This window comes from Scomber japonicus, chromosome 7, assembly GCF_027409825.1.
Source record: "Scomber japonicus isolate fScoJap1 chromosome 7, fScoJap1.pri, whole genome shotgun sequence".
Taxonomy (NCBI): Eukaryota; Metazoa; Chordata; class Actinopteri; order Scombriformes; family Scombridae; genus Scomber; species Scomber japonicus.
In genome coordinates, this window is record NC_070584.1 from 7,900,403 (window position 1) to 7,926,068 (window position 25,666).

At 42.4% G+C, this 25,666-nt stretch overlaps 1 protein-coding gene across 2 annotated transcripts; it reads left to right on the top strand.

Moving 5' to 3' along the window:
• The first annotated feature begins 678 nt into the window (after nt 1-678).
• Nucleotides 679-25,195, top strand: sned1 (sushi, nidogen and EGF-like domains 1). Of its 2 annotated transcripts, none has more exons than XM_053321917.1 (31): nt 679-1,030; nt 7,245-7,532; nt 7,743-7,883; nt 8,025-8,187; nt 8,266-8,391; nt 8,688-8,801; nt 9,338-9,451; nt 10,032-10,145; nt 11,709-11,750; nt 11,847-11,948; nt 13,394-13,486; nt 13,634-13,768; nt 14,135-14,254; nt 14,581-14,697; nt 14,830-14,973; nt 15,347-15,520; nt 15,650-15,763; nt 15,874-16,005; nt 16,110-16,223; nt 16,346-16,462; nt 16,605-16,880; nt 16,994-17,177; nt 17,424-17,536; nt 18,658-18,936; nt 19,057-19,201; nt 19,315-19,397; nt 20,212-20,310; nt 20,522-20,638; nt 23,965-24,052; nt 24,145-24,224; nt 24,504-25,195. In XM_053321917.1, exons 1-31 carry the CDS (start codon nt 812-814, stop codon nt 24,521-24,523), a joined length of 4,167 nt encoding a protein of 1,388 aa, XP_053177892.1. In that variant the 5' UTR covers nt 679-811; the 3' UTR covers nt 24,524-25,195. The 2 variants fall into 2 exon arrangements, with proteins under 2 accessions (XP_053177892.1, XP_053177893.1); XM_053321918.1 differs by having other exon boundaries at nt 13,637-13,768.
• Nucleotides 25,196-25,666: the final 471 nt, after the last annotated feature.

Below are 25,666 nucleotides of genomic sequence, written 5' to 3' on the forward strand. Positions count from 1 at the left end.
CCACATGTGCATCTACTCTGAGTGAAAATCTTAAAAGCAAGTATTTCTCCTCCCCCCCTCCTCTTCCCCTCTTTCCTTCCTTCATTTCAGTTCTTACTCTCTCACCACACACACACGCTTGCGTTTTCACAACAGTTCACATGCATGTCTCCTGACTTGTATGCCGCGGTAACTGTACATAGTAGGAGTTTCACTGAAAGGGGAAAATCTTGTCAGTTTCTTTAAAGCAGCCCTTTGATTATCATAGATCCGCCCAGTGGTTATCCAGTTACCGGCCTCTTTTCAGCTATTGGCTGGAGGGAGCTAATTATGCAAGGTAGTGAATCCCTGTGGGGGAGGTGGGGCCAAAACTGAAAGAACTCCTTTGGCAGGCAGAATAGAGCTTTTATTGAGGATATTTCTAAGCTGACCATCAGGGACCAAATCGCTGGATTGTTTTAAAAAAAAAAAAAAAAACACATCTCAGCTGAATCACGCTGCTCCCCCTCTTTCATTCCTTCCCTCGTTTCATTGCAGTGAGACGGAGAGTGTAGCTCATGCAGTACCCAGCAGCAAGCAGAATGCAAGGAATCTACAGTATTCCCCTGTCTCACACAAGAAGCCCAGTTCACTACTAAAGGACAAGTGGGGAGAGAAAGAGAGGCAGAGCCAGAGAGCAGTCAGGGGAGGATTCAGACTGCTGTGGTTGAGAGGAGGAACGTACGGTCTTGTCCTGTTCTGCTCTGCTCTGCTCTTGTTGCCTCAGGTGTGTGCGCTCCTCCCTCTCCTCCGCGGTGCCTGCTGTCAGCTCCATCCTTGGGTGGCTGAGGCCATGGTGTTGGTGCTGCGAGCCCTGCTGCCCTGCTTCTGCACCCTGCTCTCCCTGGACCTGCTGCCTGGGGTGGAACCTGCTGTGCCCCTGGAGGACTTCTACCCCTTTGGCCAGGACAAGGGGGACTCCCAAACCATCGCTCAGGACGACGGAGGCTCCGGGCTCGTGGAGATCTCTGTTGCTTTCCCCTTCTTTGGAGACAGGCACACAGGACTCTATGTGAGTACTGAGCAGGGTATTTTTACTGATGTGTGTGTGTGTGTGTGTGTGTGTGTGTGTTTATGTATTTCTATGTCAGAGTTTATGAGTGTGCATGCACTTGGCAGTTGACAATCGAAGTTGACACGGTGCAGATTATATAAGAACGTCAGGGAGATGAGATTTGGCACGCTGCCAAACACTACATTGCAGTATCCTTTGAGAGTTTGTATATGTTTGTGTGCGCCCACGAGCTCCGGCGCGTAACCTCATTTGTAGAATATCGCGTTTTCTCCCCACGGGTGGAATCAAAACTCCTCCATGACATTCTCTTCACTTTACATCTGCTGTGCTCGCACTCTCTGAAGGCTCTGTAGTGCACCGGGGAGAGAGTGAGAGAGAAACTATTAGCAGAACAGTGGTGAGCCCTGTTCTAATAAGTCAACAAAGAGTTGTTAAAGGAAATGACAGTTTGTGTTCTTACTGTTGCTGTGGAGCATCTGTGAGCAGTTCTTTTTCAGAGAGAGAGAGAGAGAGAGAGAGAGAGAGAGAGAGAGTGGAGGGAGGGGTGGGATGGGGTTGGTGGTGGTGGTGGTGGTGAATATGCACGCCAGAGAGAGAGAGAGAGAGAAAGTGAGAGAGAGAAAGTGAGAGAGAGAGAGAGAGAGAGAGAGCAAGAGAGAAACTGTGCTCATGGGAGGAAGCCGTATGGTTTGACAAGGATTTTCGCGCACCGCAGTGAAACACACTTTGATCTGCCTTTGTCATGTATTGGGTTCGGTTCCAGCGCATGGAAAGGCAGAACTCCCTTAAATCAACACCACCTGTTGTGGTTATGCATCCGTGTTCGCTCTCCGGACCCCCCCCCCCCCCACCCCCTGGCTCTCCCCCCTCCTCGCTCTCAGCCCCTCCTGCCTCCTCCCTCTACAAACCATGGGCGGGGGAAGCTGAGGAACCATGGCAACAATGGGCAAGGTCAAAGGTCGGCTTTCTAATCTAAGCATCTGAGCCAAGGGGGTGAGGTCAGTGTCCCAATGAAGAAATTTTAGACACTCTTTTGCATCAGCACACATAGCACAGATAGTGACAGTGTGCAGTGTTTTGAGTGTTTTTGTCTTCTCTGAACTCGCACCAGTGCCGAGCAAAGTTTTGCAATGAATTCCTGCGCATCTCCTCTGTAATAATACAGATACACAATAGTCAAATTAGGCAAGATAAGACACGTTACGGGTTGCTTGGCTTGTTGATCTCAGATATAATTATCATCTGATAGAGATAAAAATCTGAGTACTCCACATTCTGAAATGTGCCGTGTTAGATGTGATGCGATACCCTGTAGCTCACTCTGCATCTCATTGGAGTGCAATTCTGTAGTCACGCAAGGCAAAACAGATTGTGGCAGGCACTTGAAATTACAGTCACGCTCATTTTAAATACCTCACCTGAATCCATTAAAGCTTTGCTCTGAAGTACACAAGCCACATGGTGATCTCTGCCACCAGAGAGCTGCTTCGAACAGGTAATATTTCAGTGAGTAGTAAGGGGCAAATTCATATGAATAGTTTCTCCCAAGAGTTCATTCCAAGCCCCTGGGCTACTACCACATGGAAGCTGTAGAAGCTAACTGATTTTAGATGGTTTGTGGGTGCTGTCTTACTTAATTATCATAACTGATTCTGTTTAGCAGCACACGCAGGCTACACTGTTTTCTTGAAACATACTCGTAGACAAGTTGAAGACTTCAGCTGAGTCCAGTTGATCTTGATTCAGCCCTCCTTGGATAACCAAGACCTGGATGACTGTGAATCTTCACAGACATTTTCTTGAAACGACTTCACAGCAGGTCTCCTTTTTGCCCCATTCTGAACCAAGACGTCTTATTTTAAACTGCCATGTGACACTTGGTCACCGTGGTCTCTCATGTCCCATCAGAGAATCTGAAAATCTCTTTACAAACACAGGTCCCCCCCTGACTTGTTCCGGCTCCAGTCCCACTTCTGCCTCCTGGTAACCAGGCTGTCCCTCTGTTATGGTTTGTGTCTGGGAGTTTTCACATGTTGCTGGGATCTCTCCTCCTCCTGGTCCCCGACTCCTTCCTCCCACGCCTCAGATAACATGGCAGGGGTCTTCCCCCTGGAACTGTCCAGCTGCTTTATCTGAGAAATTACCAATCACTTTAACAGAACACAGATGTATCTGCAAAGTGTCTTAGGGGCTTGCAAACAATGCAGTTCACAGATTAACTACTCTTACGGATGGCCGGTGTAAAGAACATGAAGGAGGACATCCAAGGTCAGAGGAGGAAAGAACACAAGTTTAAAAGCAGATGTGAAAATAGATGGTTATGATCAAAGGCATTTATTGTAGATAGATAAACTTTCATGGACAGTGAAGAGTTCTAGGACTTGTTGTATATGTTTACATGGTGTGACAGAGTGTTATTTATAGTGGTAAAATGTACAAGATAATTCAACATTTGTCTGTGATTGGAAATAATCACCTACATGGGAGCAAAATTCAAATAGATTTTAAAAGGATCCCACCAAGGACGTACTACAATATAACTGCACTCTTTACAGATTGCACATCTGCTAGTGCTCATCCACTCTTCTGAGGAGCTTCAACACTTTGGAGTTCATGCAGTTTCATTCACCCAGCTTCACTCAGCACTATGTATGGCCCAAAGATGTGCACATCAAATTTTATTCTTTATACTCTGCATGGGTGCGCTGGGCTCGCATGTGTGGTCATGAGAGATATGTGATTGAGTGACATTAGAAACAGTTCATCCACCATGGACAAGATATATCTGCACATGCTTAAAAAAGTCAGAAAGTCTTAAAGTCTTACAGTGAATGATGCTGGACAACCAGGAGATGGTTAGCTTATCTTAGCATGAAGACTGGAACCATGTTTCTTTAATCTCTGAGAAAAATGATGTGTAATAATGACAAGTTTGAGTTTTAAGTGGGGTTACTAAATGTTGACTTGGTGCAATGAGTTCTTCAAGTGCCAACGGGACTACAAGAGTCACTGTGTCCAGCCAAGAAATAGTCCGGTACATAGCCACCGTAAAATCTTAACATGTTAGTTTTACACTTTTGTAAGAGTAAGTGTTTTGGTATTTGTGCAAATGAAACAAGCGAGATATAACAGATTAATTAGTGAGTTTTAGAGTTGCTATTGGGTAGACTTTTTTTCTCCTTTGGACAGAACCAGCTTAGCTGTTTCTGCCTGTTCCCACTCTTTATGCTAAGCTAAGATAACCGGCTCCTGGCTACAACTCTGTATTTAAAGGTACCAATCTAATAGTCAAACTCTCAGCAACGAAAGCTAATATTCTCCACAATGTCAAACTATAACTTTAAGACTTCAATCTAAAACGTTCTTTAAATGTTTTCTAACACAGTCATTAGAAGTTGTATTTTTGGTTTGCCATGCTGTGATGTTTCTTTGTGTCCACACAGTTTGGCTTTTGTATTTTCACTTCATGCTCTTTCAATGAATTTCCCACTTCCCCTTTTTTATTAGGATATTATGTTTAATAATTTGGTTGGAAATACTAAAAACTTTAGTTGAATAGATTTTTATTTATCATATAGCCTGTATAAACAGAGTACTCACATCTGTTGACCAGCCCTTACAATAACTTTGCAGCCTGGAAGTTGTGTTAAAGTCCTTCCACACAGTTGCAGACAGGATTTATTGCCTAAACCTTTTGGAGATAAAGGTTAGCCGGGGCTAAGAAGTTACAGGCCAAGTGCACAGACTGTCAGACTGTAGTCACTTCCTCGGCTCTTGTCAAATAATTGGACAAGCTTGTAACTGTGAAACCTCCTTTTTTTGACAAGGAAAACTAATGTTTTCCTGAGTTGATCCATGGGCACCTTTTTCATTTAGGAGTTTGCTTTGGCTTGACTTTAGCCAGATGAAAGTTTATTTTAGTCCATAAATTGCTTGGCTCTAAAGAAAACCACCCAAGCAAAATCCTGGATATATCCGGCAAAGAATTCCCAAAAAATAACAAGGGTGTTGCAGAGTGAAGTGGCACCAGTGAGAGTGAGAGAAAGAAATATGGCGAGAGAGATGCTTCTCACAAGGTTGACTGATCGCACCTCTCTCTCCCATGTGATTCTGACCTTGGTCACGTTACAGCAAAACACAAGGCAGCTCTGAACCCACTCAGTCTCTCACGTAAGTGTGATGCATTACCAGCCTTCACTGGTTGTCTTTACTGGTTATAGCCTTGTAGATCTCTGACTAGAACAAAAGTATGTGATATGATGTAAAGAAAAAGATCCCAAGTTCAGTTTAAATTCCTGTAAGTTCATTTCCATGTCAAAATAGTTCCCCCAAAAAATGTAACAAGGAAGAAATACACTTGTTTAAGCAGTTCCAGATGCTACAAGAGATTGGATTAGGCGATAAAACATATTCCAGTATTGGAGTATAAACTCCATTTAGTGCTCAGCATGATTTCCTACACTAATTTTGCTGTGAGATGGGTGACTTCCAGACCGCTGCCACCACAGGTCTCTCATTAGTGGGTATGTGGGTGCGGGAGGTTTGTAATTCATGTACATCCTTCCATTCATCCAGTCCCGTGCCCTCTCTCTTGTTTTCCTCCCGGTATCAGATGGCGCTCTGGCTGACCTCTGGGCCCTGCCCCTGCAGTCGCTCCTCTTTTTCCCCACATCGGCCACGTTCTCACCACATCACGCTGATGCAGAGGGGAAGACTGTGGTCGGGCAATTAACTGAGCCCCTGTGCTCTGCCAAACAAAACTTCCTCTGCTGTTTTTACAGCAAAGTCCTCCAAATTATGGTTTTTCATACATACGGGGAGAAAAGCCAAGCCATCTGACGTTGCTTTGTCACTGTCACATGCCACTCGGCCTGAATGCAGAAAGGCATAGTTCACACCGGCGGTTAGAGGAAACAGGATAGGTGCCATGGTGCTCTGAATCTCCCTTTGCTGATAATATGCAGAAATTGTGTATGAATGAAGGCCTTTCATGAGGATACAACCCTTCAGCCCAGAGCAACTTTCCTCTCCACTCAGGTTTACTGACTTGTTCTTTAAGATGTTCAGAGTTTAGTGTAACGGTTGGTCCAACACCATCTAATATTTGTGATATAAGGACTTTAGCTGTATGTGCAAACTGCTTAATGCTGCTTCAGAATCTCTGAAATGATCATTTGCCAGAAGCGCAATTTCATAACAGCACAACCACCTACAGCCAAGTCACTTCATCTCTTCTTTCATTCAGAACCATTTAATTTCTCTCTCTGCCTGAACTTTCCCCCATAAATAACATCCACCTCTTCCTCAAACTTCCTATTTTACTTTATGTGTATCCAATCTTTCTCTGTGCCTGTTTTGCAACCTATTGTAGATCATCCTAGATTGAACCTAGAACTGTCAAGCAAAAAAGAACATTTGTCACATTTTTTGTCGCAATTTTTAGATATTTTTCTGTTCTGTTTGTTGACAGAGTTCACCATATGAAGTGATGATATGTTACTGATGTGTTTACAGCTTGTTCCACTTCCCTCAAGTGGCAAGAAAATACATTAATGCAGCTTTAAGAGCAATAACTAAATGTAAAAATGTATCAACACCAGTCTAAAACTGCAGCTTTCTCTTTATAAATGACTTTGATTGATTATCAAAATGTTTTGTCAATTGACTCATTCGTGAATCGACAAATTATTTCAGTATCATGCCAGTCGTCAACCTTTTACATTGCATGTTTTAGGAAGTCGATATTTCACTGTGCTACATAGCTGCAGTGCTGAATGTGCAGTTCTCACAGAGGAGACGTGGACAAGCGGAAGATGGGCTCATTTATTTGGTTACTTTACTGTTGGCAGACGTCTGTGGATTGAAAGTCTGTGAACATCCGTCCTGGTGTGATGACTTTACAGGTGCATGAGCTGCCAAAACCAGGTTTTCTCAGCTGCTGTCATTTCATGGAATAAAGGTAACATCTGTTTGCTACATGGGAAGTGCAAACATCCGTTATGGGAGTGTCTGTTGCCCTGTGCTGCTGCTTCCCCTGGGAGGTCAAAGTACCTCTGTTTGCCCACCTTCGCTTCAGCACTTCCACTCTAACTCCACCGAATCCAATAAAAAAAGTCACAGTGGTTTAATCTGACATGTTAAACAGAATACAATACTGTATGGTTAATATTATCCAGATATTCTACTGTAACTCCAACTATCTCCTCCTCAGGTTAACAACAATGGCCTTGTATCTTTCCTGAGAGAGGTGTCGCAGTTCACGCCTGTGGCTTTTCCGATCGCCGGGGACAGGAGAGTCGTGGCACCGTTCTGGGCCGATGTGGACAATCGTCGGGCAGGGAGAGTCTTCTACAGGGAGAGCCAGGATCCTTCCATTCTGAGGAAGGCCTCGGGTGATGTCAGGACGTACTTCTCAGAGTTCCCCAACTTCAATGCAACGTGGGTCCTCATCTCTACGTGGCACCAAGTTACTTTCTTTGGAGGCAACTCTCTCACACCGGTATAAACTCTCATTTGACTTTCCCGCTCTCCTGCTACCAACGACAGCAGGTCTAATAATAGGACCAGAAAAATCTGTTGGGTGTCCAGGCTGACTGAGATTTAGGAATCTGTAGCATTTATATGAGGAGTCTGTCAGATACATGCATTATTACTCAAATTTCCTGAAAATCAGGAAATGGTTTAACTGAGCCTATTCCTCTTTGTGCAGGTAAATACTTTCCAAGTGGTGCTCATTACAGATGGAGAGCTTTCCTTCACTATATTCCAGTACAATAACATCACTTGGACCACAGGCATGCATGCCAGCAGTGGAGGAAACCTGGCTGGGCTGGGAGGGATTGCAGCACAGGTAAGATCACATGGTTATTTGCTTTTGATGACCGTCAAATGATTTGCTTCAATGTGAGGACCCAAAGTCATTTTCCTGGTTGTCTGAACTGTAATTCAGTGATCCTTTGTGATGTCTGCCTTCTTGTTACTCTCTTCCCAGGCAGGTTTCAATGCTGGTGATGGCAAACGCTATTTCAACATCCCCGGCTCTCGCACAGCTGATGTGGTCCACGTGGAGGGAACCACTAACGTGGGCTACCCGGGCAGATGGGTCTTCCGCATAGACAATGCTCACGTGGAAGTGGGCGGTTGCAATAACTCTGGTGAGAGAGATGTTCCCCTTTGCTGTCTTTGACACTGTTGCTTCCAGGGTGTCCTGTTACATCGATCTCTTTCCACAGCGTCGGTGTGCCCGCACCTGCGACCGTGTCTGAACGGAGGCCAGTGCATCGATGACTGTATTACAGGCAACCCCTCTTTCACCTGCTCCTGCTTGGCTGGCTTTACTGGTCGCCGATGCCAGATCGGTGAGTTACGGTCGACACTGCTACCTGCTCTGTTTTGCTTGAGACACTGTGCACTGTGAATGAATATCTATCAACCTGACATCCGCCAGTAAAAATAATGTCAGCTTGTAAAAAAAAAAAAAAATTTGATTTCACCTGACTTGCCAAAGGGATACCCGGATATTACTTTAATACCTGTATCAGCTTTTCGCCAATCCATTGCACTCTCCTCAGATTGACCTCAGTTGGCCAGATGTTTTATTTCTAATTAAAAAAAAGTCATAATACCTTCTTTGTATTTCCCCCTTTCTCTGTAGATGTCGACGAGTGTGCTTCACATCCTTGCCAGAATGGAGGAACTTGTAAAGACGGGATTAATAGTTTCACCTGTCAGTGTCCTCCTGGATACACTGGGATTCACTGTGAAACAGGTACAGTAGACACTTTACCTCAAAGCTGGGATATGCTACAGTTACCAACTTTTAATCAATCATTTTTAGAATGATGTGTAAATTGCTAGAACAAAAAGGTAAATCATTTGTACAAAATTCATTCAACCCAAAACAGTCCAAATAAAGTTTTTTGCTTTTACTGTACACTACAAATTCCACTCTTCTTCACTCCACCTTCTGCATGCACTCAATATGCTCAATACCTGGAAAAACTCTGATTACATTTTTTTGCCTCATTAAGGAGTTTCCACACACACACACACACACACACACACACACAAGGAGTTTAGAAATACCTTGGTCCAGCCTCTCTGGAGCTTCTGCGCCTATTCCCACAGTCCAGCCTGTGGAGATGTATCAAACCTCTTCTAATACCTTTCACAGCCAGCAGCACATACTTGCAGAGTGAGGGGAGCAGTGTGGCGGATATATTAATCAGCTGAGTAAATATTCCATGAGCGTGTCTCTGTGTTTCTGTGTGTGTGTGTGTGTGTATGTATGTGTGTGTGTTGCAGACATTGACGAGTGCAAAGACAGGCCGTGCCTCAACAACGCGTCATGTGTACAAGGCCCTGGCAGTTTCACCTGCGTGTGTGAACCGGGTTACACTGGTGTCCTGTGTGAGACAGGTGAGCGAGGTTTTTCACAATCCTGGGGGAAAGTAGGCATCTCCCTCCAGAGGAAATATTTTCTGCTGCTTTCTACATCAAACTCAGTCTTTTGGCAGATGTTTTGGTCCAAAGAGTTTCCCAGTCTACCTCGACAAATGGGTCCAAGTTGAGGTTATGGTTGAATTGATTTGCAAACAACTGACTTCTTCCTTGGGTCACACTATGAGCAATGAACCACAGTGAGAAAGTTCATTGAGGTCAGGTCGGTTTCCAAAAAGACCTTTACTAATCTCGCTCCTCTCGTGATTGATTGTTGATGAAACCCGAACCCGACAGGGAATTAAATTATCAGGCTCTGCACAGTTCATGAGTCCTTGTTTCTACATGAGACCGGATTACCGTTAATACCAGACACCTGGTCATTGAAACTCTATGCTTTCAGAAGGGAAGTTCACCGCTCTTAATCCAGCTTGGTGTCTTTAAACAATAACTTCTTGCTTTTCCATGTCGAGATTGAACAATCTTAATGTGAAACCGAATAAGCAGCAGATAAACGTTTCCTCTCTGACTTGAAGTGACTTTTGTGTGTGTTCTCCAGACATAAACGAATGCGAGTCGCAGCCCTGTCTCAATGGAGGAGAGTGCGTCGATCGAGTGGCCAACTTCACCTGCGTTTGTCCCCCTACCTTCACCGGAGCGCTCTGTGAGACAGGTGACCTCATCAACTTGTATTCTGCCAGGAGGAGCGTGTTTTGAAATAATGGTTTTTGAGAACATGTTTACATAGCCTGTAGCCTGTTTTGTTCCTGTAATATAATGATTTTCCAGCTGGGACGAGCACAAAGGGAATGTGTTTGCTTTAAGTGTGCTGGTATTTTGGTTCAAAGATCTGTTGCTTCTCCAGTGTTCTGGTGTTGCACCAAATTCTGCGCAACAAAAACATTTTTATCATACTTTACCACATTTGTTATTTTCACAGCAGCTCTTGCCAAAAATGTTACCCGCAGTATTTGACAGGGTCACAGAAAAAAAAGAAAACTGACCTTAAGTACAGAGACAAGTCACAAATTTTGATAAGTGTGATGGCAGAAAAACTGTTGTGCTATGCCTGTGAATAGACCGACCCTTTGTGCAGCTATAAAAATGTATCTAAATACTATCAAGGCACCGTCTTTTATAATAGCTATCAAAATAAATCATGTGATAAAAGTATGTTTAAAATTATGATAAGAACATTTGCAGTGGCATTCTAGCTTAAATTCCAAATAAGGTCACAGAATTTGATGTAACACCAACATATTGACGTGATTCTTAACGGTTTGCCAGAATTTATGGTAGTTTTCTGGGATTTTACGATCTCTGGCATATGAACATTTCTTATTGCTGTGTGTCCATCTGCTGAGCTGTCAGCAAATCTGTTAAAGCTTGTCTGTTTTTTCAGTATTACCATCTTTAAAAGTTTGAAGGTTTCACCCACATCACAAAAAAAAAAAAAGGATGATGTTGATTTATTAAGCAAGTTTAGAAATCAGATAACCATGTATGCCCAGATATTTGTTATTTCACATAACAGCATAGCATCAATCAACAGTTTGGATAAGGAGCTCTTAGTGTAAATTTGAAAGCACTGTGACTAAATATGTACGGAGTAGTGAAAAACAAACAGTCAGTGCTCTCTGTCAAACTATGCAATGCCAAACAATGTTTCTAGATTACAGCAAAAATATTTGGCACTTCTGAACTGCTTTCTTGTCAACTATTGGCAAAGATTACACTCGGATGATGATATATTTGTGATAATCTAATCGTCATTATCACATACTTATCATATATTTCTTACATATCACATATTTGTCTCATTCCTCTAGTTAGTGGTATCTAGTCTATCTAGTTTGGGGTTTAAATGACCAGTATTTGAAATGTTTGTGATTCCTGCCACCGTCCCAACACAGTTTTGATGGGGACTGTGTCTTTGGTAGAAAGTAGCAGCAGTAACATGAACTGTGAATAGTCAAGGAGCATGGATTAGAAAACGGGGACATTTTTCCTGGAAAGGCACTTTGTTTTGGAATTTTTAAGTGTAATTTTTCAATCCTGTCAGCGCTTACTGTAAACTAAATACCAGTCACTTCCATTGTGTTGGGGTACCAGCGTGTGTCAGAGATGAAACCAAAACTTATCTGGCATTGCTCGATAAATCCAGTTGCAAGTGAGAAATGTTGTAATTTGGGTGAGTCTATACCCTTTAAATCACTTTCTTATCTTTCTCTCTCAGAGCTGCTTGAGATCAACTCAACCGAGGCAGAAAACCAAACAGGTAAAAGCGAATAACGACTACAACTGAAGTTGTGCCAAACATTTTCAAGGCAATTTGGTTCTTACGACACAGCCTGTCGCTCTTTTCCATCTGCAGCCTTGTGTGAAGACTGCAAGAAGCAGCAGATATGTGAATACAGCGGCTCTGGAACCTACAACTGTACATGCGCTCCAGGATACTATGGGGACAAGTGTGAAGGTATTGTACACTCGGCCGGCTTGAGGCTTACTTGCAGGCAGCTGGGCAGGTAGCGAGCAGCAGACTCGGGTATTTGAAGAGGAGCTGTGCTATCCCACAGGAATTTGGAGCGCTGCCCTGGAAGAGGCTGCTGTGATGATGGATTATTGTAATTATCAAAACTGACACGGCCTCGCCCAGTTTACTACGGGAAACCTGGGAACGCCAGTCGCTTGATGTTGTGAATAATTGTTTTACAGCGCGTTTTTATTAGTTTACCAACAAGAGGAAGTGCTTTGTCTAGACTTAAGAAGGCCTCTTTATGAGTCAAAGCTAGTCTTTGGTATTCAGGTCATTTCTTCAGACAGAGCTGTTGAAATATGCATGCTTCCACACACTGCTACTTGCTTCTCTGGAAGTTGGCCATTGCACCACACTATAGTTTTAAGCACAGCTGCTGCTTGCATAACCACTGTGCAATTTGAACACAAAATACCTACAATGCTATTATGCTCACCTTCCCTTCATGAATGCATATTAAGTCATCTTGTATTATCTTTAATGTGTGTGTCATATTCTGTTTGATTTAGGGGAGAACTACTGTGTCCTTTAAAGCTAATTCAGTCTCCCATGAGAGGTTACTGTCACCTCTCTGATAGCAGTTGCTGCAAGGCCCCCCCCTCTCTACCAAAAGCTCTTTAATAGTATTTGAGCTATTGCAAATGCATGCTACTTCTCACCCTTGAGCTGAAATAACTATCAGTGCTTATATAGGCTCTCTTAAATCTCCCAAATACTTTCCTGCCTGGCTCACTTGGAAGGCACAGTGGAAAAAGGAGCATGATCCTCCAAGGAAGAGAAAGTGAGCGGGACTCAGAAGTGCCTAATCAGGGCTCTCAGATCAAAGGGCCGGGAGCCGCACAGGTGGCCAATGAAAGTGGCTCTCGCAAATTAACAATCCATTAATTGCCCTCGGGGCCATACGTTTCGGTCGCGAAATATGCTGCATATCATCGGAAAAATAATACCCTCCACCGAGCTCCTGGGACTTCAAAGGGGGAGCAGTTTAGCCGCGATACGGCCACTTCCTTTGATCCGCTGCCGCAATTAGGCGGGAGAGGAAAATAAAAACATTCTTACAATTTGTACGGAGCAGATGTGCAGCGCGCTGACTGGTAATGGTCTGGTCCTGTGAACTTTGTTGGAAGAGATTAGGGGAAAGAGAAATGACAGCGAATCAATACATAGTTTACAGTATAGCAGATGAAAGACGCTCAGCATATGGTACACATGTTGACCATTTATACCCTCTCTGCCTATGTTTACACTGAGGCCAATACTGAAAACTTAACAGAATCTAAGTACTTGCTTTCAAGTAACTCGAGCAAACTTTCCAGCTCGTAGCCTCTCTCTCTCTCTTTCTCAAACACACACACGTTTTGCTCTCTCTCCCCCTGTGTCTGCAGAGGAATGTCTTTGCCAGAATGGGGGTGTCTGTGTGGACATCAATGGGACTTGTGAATGCCCCACAGGCTACACAGGGCTCTACTGTCAGTTTGGTAGGTATGATATCACATGCACACAATCCTATTTTCTATATCGGTTGTCTCACAGAAGCTTTTGATGTCAATGTAACATCACGAATCCCCCCACCAAAAAGCAGCTGCTGCAAAAATTTGTGAACATGTCTTTCACATTTCCCTCAGAAGTAACCCAGACACCTTGCAGTAACAGCAGGCCGTGCCCTGATGGAGGTCCATGTTTGGAGTATGGAGGAACCTACCTGTGTACATGTCAGACCGGCGGAGTGGAACTAGACCACAAGGACTTCTATCCTTATGGTAAGAGCCTGCGGCACCAACCCCAACAACAGGGCACTTTGCAACTATGTGTCACTGCATGAACAGCTGGTTACTATAGCGACAAACATATTTTTATACACAGTGGTCTCGACAAGTGTCACTCTCTATTTAAAAAGGATCGGTCACATTTGCAGTTCAGATTTATGAGGTGGGGAGAAATTTAAGAGTGATTTATGTTTTTGCTAAATGTAAGGAGATTTTGTGCATGATCCAATCATAAAATGACAAATAATCTGTGATTTTTAAAGTTTTACAGGTTGGACTGAGCCCATGTGCTTATATAAAAATGTAGGCGGTTTACCCATTGCAATGGAACACAGTCAAGTCTCGGTGTGTGTTTTTCAGTACAGCCCCAATCGGTCTGCGACTCCTCTCCGTGTTTGAATGGCGGCTACTGCTATGAGCGGGATGGAGGCTACACCTGTGAATGCAAATACGGATACTGGGGGAAGCACTGTGAGAAAGGTTAGCATAATTGATACAAAGCTGAAGGAATATTTGCACGTGAACTTGTGCTCTGTTATTATCAAAACATCCCTCGGTCTTGTGGGTTATTACTCAAACCCAACTACTGCTTTAATGTGGCATGAGGGTTGCCATTAGTCATAATGCTGCTTGAAATATTACAATGCTGAGAGGCTTATGATAATTTGTACTTACGACTGAGTTACGAGCTATTTTCCCTGAATTATGACTTGAATGGCAATGTACTGGAACAGATTTATTTTGCGTGGTGAAAACCTTGAGTGGTCTTGCGCTTCAAGGATTCCCTGCTTTTTGTCTCTTTCCAGTTAGACTTAATACCTGCGCCTCTGGTCCCTGCCGCAATGGAGGCTCCTGTAAGGAGGAGGCGGGGAGCTACCAATGTGTGTGTCCGTACAGGTTCACTGGAAAACACTGCGAAGTGGGTGAGTGCCACCTCCACCTACCATTAGAAACATTTTCTTCTCCATGCTTGAACTTTTTTCTTAGAAATTAGCATTAAATCCAGAGTCAGTACAATCTGGAAAATAACTCTCACTGTGGATGTTTTCTTCCAGGTAAGCCAGACCCTTGTGCCTCCAGCCCTTGTCTAAATGGAGGAACATGTTTTCATTATATAGGAAAGTACAAATGTGAATGCACTGAAGCCTTCAGCGGCAGGCACTGTGAAATGAGCAGGAGTTCAACCCACACATCTGCAGGTAAGCAGACCAAACATGTCTGAGTCTTTCACTGATGCTGTGATAGATTGCACAAACAGGGGATAACCCGAGCTGTTAAGGGTAGAGGTACTGGCTTTCCATCTGACGCTAATCTTAGCAGTGTTGCTGCACCAGAGGCCCACATTTACAGATATAGAACGGAAATAAGCTATGTAAAGTAAGACATGATGTTTCATGTCTGCGTACTGTTCTCATTGGCATGCCGGAGGTAATTTTAGGAGGACAAAAACAGAAAGTCGGGATGGGAAAACAAACACCTCTGTTGCCATTAGTCTCTCCTGGATGAGACACGGGGGTTTGTGATGTTTTGTTACCATGTGGCAGAGTTGACATTATCAACGTCATATTTCAGAACTGGGCTGTGGGCCACCACCGCAAGTGAAGCATGCCGAAGTCCAGTTCTCCTCTACGACACCGGGCTCCATGGCTGTGTACACATGCCATTCAGGCTTCACGTCTGTGCCCAGAGCCACCCAGAGCATCTGTGGCATTCAGGGAGACTGGAGCCAGCCACCCATCTGTGAGGGTCTGTTACATACACCGACACATGGATACACACTCTGAGTACAAACAACTTCTAATGAGGTCCCAAAAGACTTAATAAATTAGATTACAGTGGGGTTGATGTTGATTCCTTTGTTTTCCATCACTATAGAGATCAATGAGTGCCTATCACAGCCTTGTCTCAATGGGGGAACATGTCAAGACCAGGTAGCATCCTACCAGTGTGAGTGTGATGATGGCTTCAGTGGAAACAACTGTCAGACAGGTACAATTAACCTATTACGCCTGATCAAATTCTTCTAAAATTAAATGTAGAAATACATTTTAGTAAATCCATACTGCACATGTGTATTTCTGTGTTTCTTCTCCTTCAAGACATAAATGAATGCCTATCGGAGCCCTGCAAGAATGGGGGAACCTGTGAGAACCAGCCTGGCTCCTACTTGTGTCACTGTACGCCAGGCTTCAAAGGCCAGAGCTGTGAAATAAGTGCCATAGTTGTTCAAGGTGGTGCATTCTTTGAAAAAACATAGAAATTATAATGTTCTGTACAGATTATATAGAACTACAATCGAATTCTACATTTGTGTTTGTAAAATGTGTGTGTGCAGAACAGGACGGGTGTGAGTCGAACCCCTGCCTCAATGGAGGTGTGTGTCGGAGTTACAGGCGCAATTATCTATGTGTGTGCAAAGACGGCTTCTTTGGAGACCAGTGCCAGATGTGTAAGTGGCTTTGCACTTCCTCACAAGTCAGTCTCGCTGACGCTGTGAGCCAATTCACAGAAACCTTTCTGAAATGCACATGAGCCATATTGTACTAAGTGTTTGTCTTTGTCGCCCCCAAGTGGATGACCCATGTGTACTGAAACCTTGTGGAAACCGTGGCATCTGCAGGAGTGACAGGAGAGGGAACTACAACTGTGTTTGCAGAGTAGGACACACGGGCAAAGACTGCGAGAAAGGTCAGTCGGAGTCATCGGTGTCCTGCTCAATCAGTCATTCGTCATCCCATATTCTGTAGCTCATCCTCTTATTATTGCAAAGACAACTTTTTTTAATTATTCAATGTATGGATTAGACATGTGAGGTTGCCACTGTTCCCAGACCTGTTGCCTCCCTCTGGTCTCCACGTGCTCCGTGTGGAGGAGAACGAGGTGGAGCTGCGCTGGGATGAGCCGGAGCCCTCCCAAAGCCTGGTCAGCGGATTTGCTGTCACCTACGCTCCCCTGGGCCGGACCAATCGCAAAACAGACTACCTGGACAAGCAGCAGTCCTCCCACGTCATGCGAGGCCTGGTGCCCGGTCTGCTGTACAACATCTCCACCTTCTCCATCAAAGGCAACGACATGAGCCAGCCCGCCACGGCACTAATACGCACCAGTGAGCATGCTTTTTAATGCCGGAGTAGAAGGCTCCCTGAAAAGTTTGTCTACCTCATGAGTTTGAATGCATGCTTGTGTGAATTTCTATGTAAGCGTGTGTTTCTGTGTTAGGACCACGACGGGTGGAGCAGCTGCAGGTGGTGAACGTTTCTTCCTCTCAGGTATGGCTGCGTTGGTTGGTTCAGGCAGCTCGTCACGCAGCTGTCAGCCGGGTACGCGTGTCTCTGTCGCCTTCGGATGGGAGTGAGGCTCAAACTGCTGTTCTCAACACAAGCACCACTGAGTACACCTTCAGGTCAGGTTCTATACTTTGCTACAAAAAGATCACCCAGAATTTACTTTTTCCAGACATGCAGCATTCTTTGTGTCCACTGAATGGTGCTATTGAAGTGTTTTGGATAATATATATTTCAACCACCAGATGGCAGTATTTCATCACTCTTACGAAGCTCCAAACTTTATGTAAGGATGAGGAGGTCAGGTCAGGTGTGATGCCTTGTTTACTGTTGTGCAATTTTGTGTACCTCTTTCTGCTCCACAGTTCTTTACTTCCTGCTCAGATGTACACAGTGGATGTGTTGACTCAAAGTGGAATCAGACCTGATGAGTTTCCCTCCACAAGCCATTCAGCTGGACCACTGCAGTTCTGGACAAGTAGGTTGCAGTATAACATTTGAGAGCCTGCAACAATACTAACACTATAGGCACCTGATTAGATGCTAGTACATTTATTTTAACATTTGGTCATATTACTAATCTAAAAAATTAATCTCTGCACATCACCATTGATTTTATACTTTTTACTGTTTCTTCAATTAACACAATTTAGTGGCTTCTAGTCAATTGAGACTTATAATTTAAAATCTTAATTTATTTCACTTGAAAGTTTTAGTTGGAGTGTCAGTCCATAATGACTAAATACTGACATGTTTAAATGCAGTTGTAAGATCATTAAGAATCCCTTGTAAGTGTCCTTGATATGTTCAAAACAATTGTAAACCAAATACAAATCATCTATAGTTAGTGTGAAAGTGGGTAAAAGAAATAAACAAGAATCGAAAGTATTTTATTCTTCTGTGTGGCCATGTGCTATTGAAATAGTAAACATAGCTTGTAAAATGACATGGAAACCCCAGATACAACTAAGTGAGAAGTGAGCACTTTGAGTTTCATAGTCTACAGTAAAGTGTTGTAGGCAAATAAGAGCCACAAACATGTGTACAGCAAGTCCTTCTTGCCAAATGCAATTAGGATCCTGAATGTATAACCTGCTTCCAATTTCACAGATATACAGCGCTTTATTTTATGCCACTTTATTTTTTATTTGTACTGTATTCATGTATTTTAATCATGTTGTCTGTTGATACTGTGTTTGTCATTGTCCTGTATTGTTTTTAACACCATGTGGTGACACTAAAGACAATTTTTCACAGCGTGGACAATAAAGGTTCTAACTAACAGACTAAAAGAATATGATATTTTTAACGGGATAGTCCAGAAGTTGTGGTTTCTTCACAAACCAAGCAGTCTTTGCTCAAGACAAGTTATCCTGTGATCTAGTGAATTGGCAACAGAAATAAGCAGCAGCATTCAAGTCCAGTTAACAAAAGATATTTTAAGCCACAGCGCAACAGTATGACATAATCTTTAAAGAATCTTTGCAGATAAAGTTAGGAAAGAAATGCTTTAGTGTGAGATAGCACTAAATTACAGCAGCTTATCAAAGCAGAAGTACTATTGTTATGCTACAATGCAACAATCTGTTTCCCCCCCAGGGCCTCTTCCCCCGCAGAACCTATCTTTGTCACATGTGACCACGAACTCAGCGCAGATCACCTGGAGCCGCCACCCGAGAAACATCCCAGACGGCTTTGTGGTCAACGTGACCAGAGGGTTGAATACCAGGAGTCGCTTCCTGCCCAACGGGAAATTAGGATCCTACACCCTCCGCGAACTGACGCCAGGACAGCACTACTATGTGGCTCTTACATCCGTCAAGAACACAGGGCAGGAACAGATTCACAGTGTGCCTCAACACTTGGCCTTTAGCACCCGTGAGTGTCCATGTTCCTTCAGGTGGAACGCTAAACAAGCATATTTAGGTGTAATATTGGGGGACATAATGCATTTTTTTGAAAATATGTCTTTATATGTATACATTTCCTTTGACCCAGTGCCAATGGAGGCTAGAACAGGGAGAAGAGAGAGGCCATCAGTGGCAGGACAGGGGACTCAGGTCAGACGCACTCCCATCCCATCTCAGCCATCTCAGGACCTGGGAGGTACAGCCGAAACAGAGAACTCAGAGGAGCTGCCCAGGTACGAGTCGGAGCTTCATGATAATAAAGCAGCCATAAAAAAAAACAAAAAAACACATACACTAATAAGAGTTTGTTGATGCTAAGAACATAGCAACGTTTTCCATGTTGCAGATACACAGAACTAATCGACAGGAGGGGAAGGATAACAGCAAAGTTCACTCACTTGCCGAGAAAAGCCATTCGACATCGTAATAGTAAGTACAAGTACAAACTATTTCATCTCACAATGTAACGCTGGCATGTTATTATTGAACATAGCTACCTAATAAAGCCTTTTATTCCGCCTCTAAAGCCAGAAGAATTCAGCAGGACACTATTGTATTTCATCTATTAAACTAACATGCTACACCAACACATTGAAACAGTCCTGATTTGCTCAAGATGTCCAAACATCTTGAGCAAAGAGTTATCTTTTTTTGTATAATTGCTTACCTTAATGCAGATGGAATACGTTACGCTGTGATCCTGTACGCATGTGGTCCTAACCATAGCCTGTCTAAATGAAATATAGTGGAGAAGTGGGGGTCCGCTATTGTAAACTGGAATCTGCCATAGCACAAACAAACCCACTTTATCTGACACACATTGTCTGTCTTATCTAGCAGCTTCTGATAAAGCCAGACAAGTCTTTTAATTTTATATGATCTTTTTTTTTGTGCTACAATACTTTAACATAATGCATTCCAGTGCAGAGGTTTATAGCCTATAGCCTAAACAGAATAACATTTTTACAGATGTTATCTTGCATTCTAGGGAGTAAGCTTCCTTTCTGTAGGATTGTTCTGCTCATTACGCCCATGATGTCATGTGATCTGATTTTGATCGTACCGTCTAATCATCTAAACTGCAATGTCGTGTTTTGTTGTTTCAAGGCAGAGGAACGTACACAAACCTTTTTCTTGTTTAGTACCACGTCCCAATTTCGCAGTGCCTCTGGTTACCCTGCAGTCTGTCATTCATTTTGTATTTTTTATGCTGATTTATGAGAGGAAATGTTTTGCCTTGCAGGACCCGAACCACCGATTAGATTAGAGAGGATGGAAGAGACAACTAACAAAATCAGCCTTGCACTAGAGATTCAAGAGGAAGGCTTAAGAACGAAGCCTGGTAGGTGTTTTGCATTGAAGAGACAAACCTTGAAAGAAAAAGACATAACATTCACAAAAGCAGAGCTGTTAAAAAAAGGAGGGGGGAGTTAAAGCGCTAGAGGCTATCAGCACATGATATCAGCTGTAGATAATGTGGAGTTGTGAGCCTGAAACCTGAGACCCACACTCATTCTGTGCTGTGGATGTTGACGGCAGCTGTTGTCTTGCAGATTTGCCCCAGGACTGCCGCAGTCTGCCCTGTCAGAACGGGGGTACATGTGTGAACGGAGGAGACTCCTTCGTGTGCGACTGCGCAGCAGGGTTCAAGGGCAGACAGTGTGAACTGAGTAAGTTTACGCACCCCCCACCCACACATACACACAGGGAGGCTTCAGTGAAAGTGGGCTCCTTTTTTTCAGCAAATTAACAAAAATACTTAATAGTCACGCATATTGTTGCAATGTTTTTAAACACAGTAACATCCATCTACGTCCATCTGTCCACTATCTATACCTGCTCATCCTTAGCAGTGTCACAAGGGTTGGACTTATCCCATCTGGCATTGAATGTTTGAAGTAAAATATGTATAATATTGGGAGTGTGTATCAAAAATTCTGCCCAAGAAACACAAACTATCAAAAAGGAAAAAGTATTGTTGGTTCATAAGGCCAGAGAGAGCTTGAGTGGGTCAATTGAGCATGAATAATGCTCATTTTATTATGAACAAAAATAAGTACTTCCAAAGACAACCACCCCCCCTCCCTTCCCTGGAACAAATCTCACTCCAAGCTGAAGTCTAAACTTGGCAGCCCTGCGTGTGTAAATGTTAACAATGAAGCCTTGTGTGTCTTAACAAGGCTAAGAGTCTGCACTCATGGTCTAAGCTGTCTTTGAAGTAAATGCTAACGTCAGCATGCTAACATGCTTACAGTGACATTGCTAACATGCTTACAGTGACATCGCTAACATGCTGATGTTTAGCAGGAAGAATGGTTACCATGTTCGCCATCTGAAATATATGTGTTAGCATGGTAGCATCTGGTATTAAGCACTTAAAACAAAGTAGTAGTTCTTTAGTTTTGCTGGTATTTGGTCATAAACTATATTATTGGGCACATTATTAAATTATAAATTCTTCCTGAGGGGAACATGAATTCGTGTACAAAATGTCATGAACCTTGTGGTGGTGCTAGAGGAAGAGTTAGGGGATCGCCTTACTCCAGTCAACACAAGTGATTAGGTTTCATTGTCTGGAAACCATGAATGTCTGTACAAAATTTCATAGCAGCCCATCCAATAAATGTTGAGATATTTTATTCTGGACCAGAGTGGTGGATCAACCAACAGACCCACATGGCCATTCCTGGAGCACCAATAATACTGTCCTTAGTACTTTATTAATGGTCCAATCCCAATGTTTGATGGCACAGTGATCAGCATTGTCTTTTCTCAGCAACAAGTTCTTGTGTTTTCATGTGGAGTTTGTATGTTCCCTATGAGTCATTTCTCCCACAGTCTAAAGTCATGTGGGTCAGGTAATCAGTAAATCCTAAAATACATCCTGGAATTGACGCCCTGGCACCCTGAACAGGATAAATGGTACTGAAAACAGATGGATAATTAAATGCTTGATGTCAAGTGAAAACAATATGACCTCATCTAAATTTCTTCTGCTAATCCAAAGAGATTTTGGTGACAGATTGGCAGCTGGAAGTCACGAGTGTCAGCGCAGGATTAGCACTCCTGATCGTGTGTTCCCGAGGGTTTCAACATAGCTTTCTCTCGATGTAACTTTAGCGTCTCAGGGTGTGAATATATACGTTACGATCTATATGTTAGATTTTCTTTTCGTCATGTAACCTGACAGAGTGAGAGCACTGGGCTATGTTTAGACTCCCTGGTTTCTTGAAAGCAGGAAACATGCTCCACTGACAGTTGACCCCTCTGACATTTATGAATGCACTTGTTTAAGTTTAAAGCTTCGGGGCATGAACGTAGGACATGAATACAGTGACACTGAAGGCACAAAGCACCATATTATTTGCACTGCACCACTTTAGGTCCTTTTTCTTTTCAGGGGCCCAGTGTTACATTTATAGCTCAGTGTTTCTTTTGAATGTTCTGGGGTGTGTGTAAAGATCATGCACTCTGGATGAGGCAGCAGTATTATGTCAAACAATATGTTTTTACACTGGAAAATGAAAATAAAATAAAATAGTTCACAAGGTCATAAAATGAAGTCATGATCAAATCCCTTAACAGTTTAGACTCAAGCTCTCAGCTTGTGATGACAGGCTGAAGTGGGAGAAATCTTTTGCCCATTAGTACTGAATCCTATAGAGGACAGCAAGTAGGAATGCATTATCTACAGTGTGCAGTGCCTTATTGAAGTTAATGAACATGGAAGCACATGTTTACATTATCAAAGTAATTGATTATATATGCTATTAATATAAATGCACAGACACATCTTTAAATTAAAAGCATTACTAAAATGTGATTTCTTCTCAGGCAGCAGGAATGTATTCATATAGATCATTACAGAGCATATTAGATCTTCATCTTTTTCTCACTTAAGTTAACAGGTCATCCAGCATCTCATGTAAAAACAACCTAACTAACTATTCTTACCCCCTCTCTGAGTGTCACTGTTGTCATTATAAATCTGCTGCAGCAAGCAGTTTCCATAAAGGAATCAGGATATTTTCAAACAGTAGCAGACCTCCCACTCCGTATGAAAAACAACAACATTAATATATTATCAGATAAATTAGAAAAACAGATTCCAGAAGAAAAGAAGCGCTTTGTGCATTGATGTCAGCTGACATGATTTTTGGATGACTTTATAATCCTAAGAAAACATTTTGAGCTCAATGCACCTGGCTGAGTTATAGATGTAAGTGAATGGGGGCTTCAGCATGAGGCTTTAATGCATTAAGGCATTTAACTTGATGTATGTCATCATAGTGGATCAGTCTGTGACACTGAGCATTTTGAAGTATCCATGGAGTTTGCACTGTGTACACAACACAATACAATGGGTGTCTATAGAATTTCTTTTAAAGCTTAGTAAGCAATAACAGTTATTAAAGGAAAAGGTTTAACATCCGTCTACAAAGAATAATGCACAATTTTTACTTTGATTCAAATTTGTATTGTTAGAATTGAAACGATAAGAGATGTTTAACACAAGTGTCTTTTTAAAGAAAAAAAAAGTTTTCAGGAAGAGTTGCATCATAAAGGTCACTGAAGGATAATTCAAAGAGCAGCAACAATCACTATAACTAGGGAATACATTCAATGGCATTCAGCTTTAAACCTTGACCCCCCCCCCAACCCCCCCGCCTCATTCTTCCAAACTCAGTAAAACTGTGAAAAACACTGAAACACAACAGATATATTAATCTGATTTCACTAATAACTACATGTTGATGAAGCTGCATACACATGATTAGGACACTGGACTTACCCTCGCTCTTCTCGAGTCCTTCCCTTCACCTAAACATCCAGCGTCAGATTGTTTAAACATTCCTTTCCTAAAACCATCCATCAGCCAGAGAGAAGAGCCCAGTCCCATCCCACATGACTCCTAAACCATCCAGCAGACTTTTCCCTCGCTGACGATACTTAAAACATTCATACCTCGTGTGTGTTGTGTGAATGCTCTTTGCAGCGTGCCAGCGGGTGCCACATCCGTGTACCCGTCTCTACTCCGAAACAAAAAGCGTGCCTGTCTGGGAGGGCGGAGTGTGCCATTATCTGTAAGTCATATCAGGCCCTCGCATGCTGATAGTAAACTGTGATTTATAATCTAATGGATGAAACAGATGAGGATTTTTTTTATTCTTTACAGGTACAAAAGAACATATAAAGTGCAACAGGATGTTTGTTATCGAGAGGTTTGTGAACCGCTGCCTCCCAAGAAAAGTCAGAGTAAGTTCAAATAGCTGCTTGGAGAAAAATTACCTTTTTTTTTAAGCAAATAAATCAACACAAAGCTTCTATAATAACTTTTTTAACAGTCACAAGAACAAACTGGGAACAATAAAGGTTTGTTTTCTTTAACACAGTCAATCTAATTATATTTTTACTGTTTTCTCATCACACTTAACTGATTCTAACTATCTATTTAGGCCGCTACAGCAGTGAATCACAAGATTTTCAACAATTATCCTAAAATTGAGTCTTTTCCTCTTTTTTTTTCTTTTCTAGAGCACTCGGAGACTGATTAATGGACTGTCATCGCTGTCATGTGAAAAAAAAAAACAACCTCCTAACAATTTCGGTGTTTATAATGTACTTGAAGTAACTGATTATGGTCATTTTGTGCTGAAAAACCCTGTCACAACGCACTGTAACATTTCAGAAACAGATCATCGTACAGCCGAAAAATAAGGTTACATTTAGTTTATGTGTGGGAGCTGCGTGTGTGTAGCTCTGTGAAAGGGCTTCAATCAATCATATGGAAAATGTCCTGAATCATTGTTTTATCATTTGCAACTTCTTATGACTGATTTGCAATAAAAAAAAAACAAACACAAATGAAAATATTAATGTTAAGCAGTCCACCGCACTGCATCAGAGACCTTATATACCTCATTTCCACGTCCACGCTGACACATTAGGAGAGGTTTTTTTTTATTTGTGATTCAGCTGCAGGTTTGTCCCTCAGGGAAATAACTGTAGATTGTTCCAAGTCCCAATCTTTTTTTTTGTTTTTTTCCTTTTACAATCACCATGATCTCCTTATAAAGAAAATGGGAAATGAATATGTTCACCCCGCCCTATGAAAATCATCTCCTCCTCTGACAATGGTGCACAGTGTTTTTCTGTGTAAAATATCTTTCTTTGTGTCTTAGCAGGCATCACTGCTCGCTACTCTGTAAATAGTGTTTATAGGCCATTTTTGTAGGTGAATATTTTAATAATAAAAATGTTAAAATGTTTTCTGTCTCTATTGTATTTTTTTGAGTTGATATTTGCAATCTCAGGGTAGTGGCTTTCTTCCATAATATTCATTTTTCAATGCACATTTCGAGCTTCAAGGTTACTTTATTTGTCCACTTAGGGAAATTTGTCTTGGATATACTGGCTGCCACATAAGATACATACCACCACACCACAAAGTGCATAACAATATGTTTAGGAAAGAATATATGTTTAGAAACCTACTATTTGTTTCCATTCAACCATATATTTCCCTTTAAGACACAGTATTACTATCACACAGATGTCACACACTCATCCATTTCATTTTAAACTACTTACTATTGCCTCTGAGTTATGCTAAATTGTTGGGTAACGGTAGCACACAGTGGTGAACACACACTCTAATCCTCACTGTAACTATAACCCAAATGAGGCAGATAAGGACA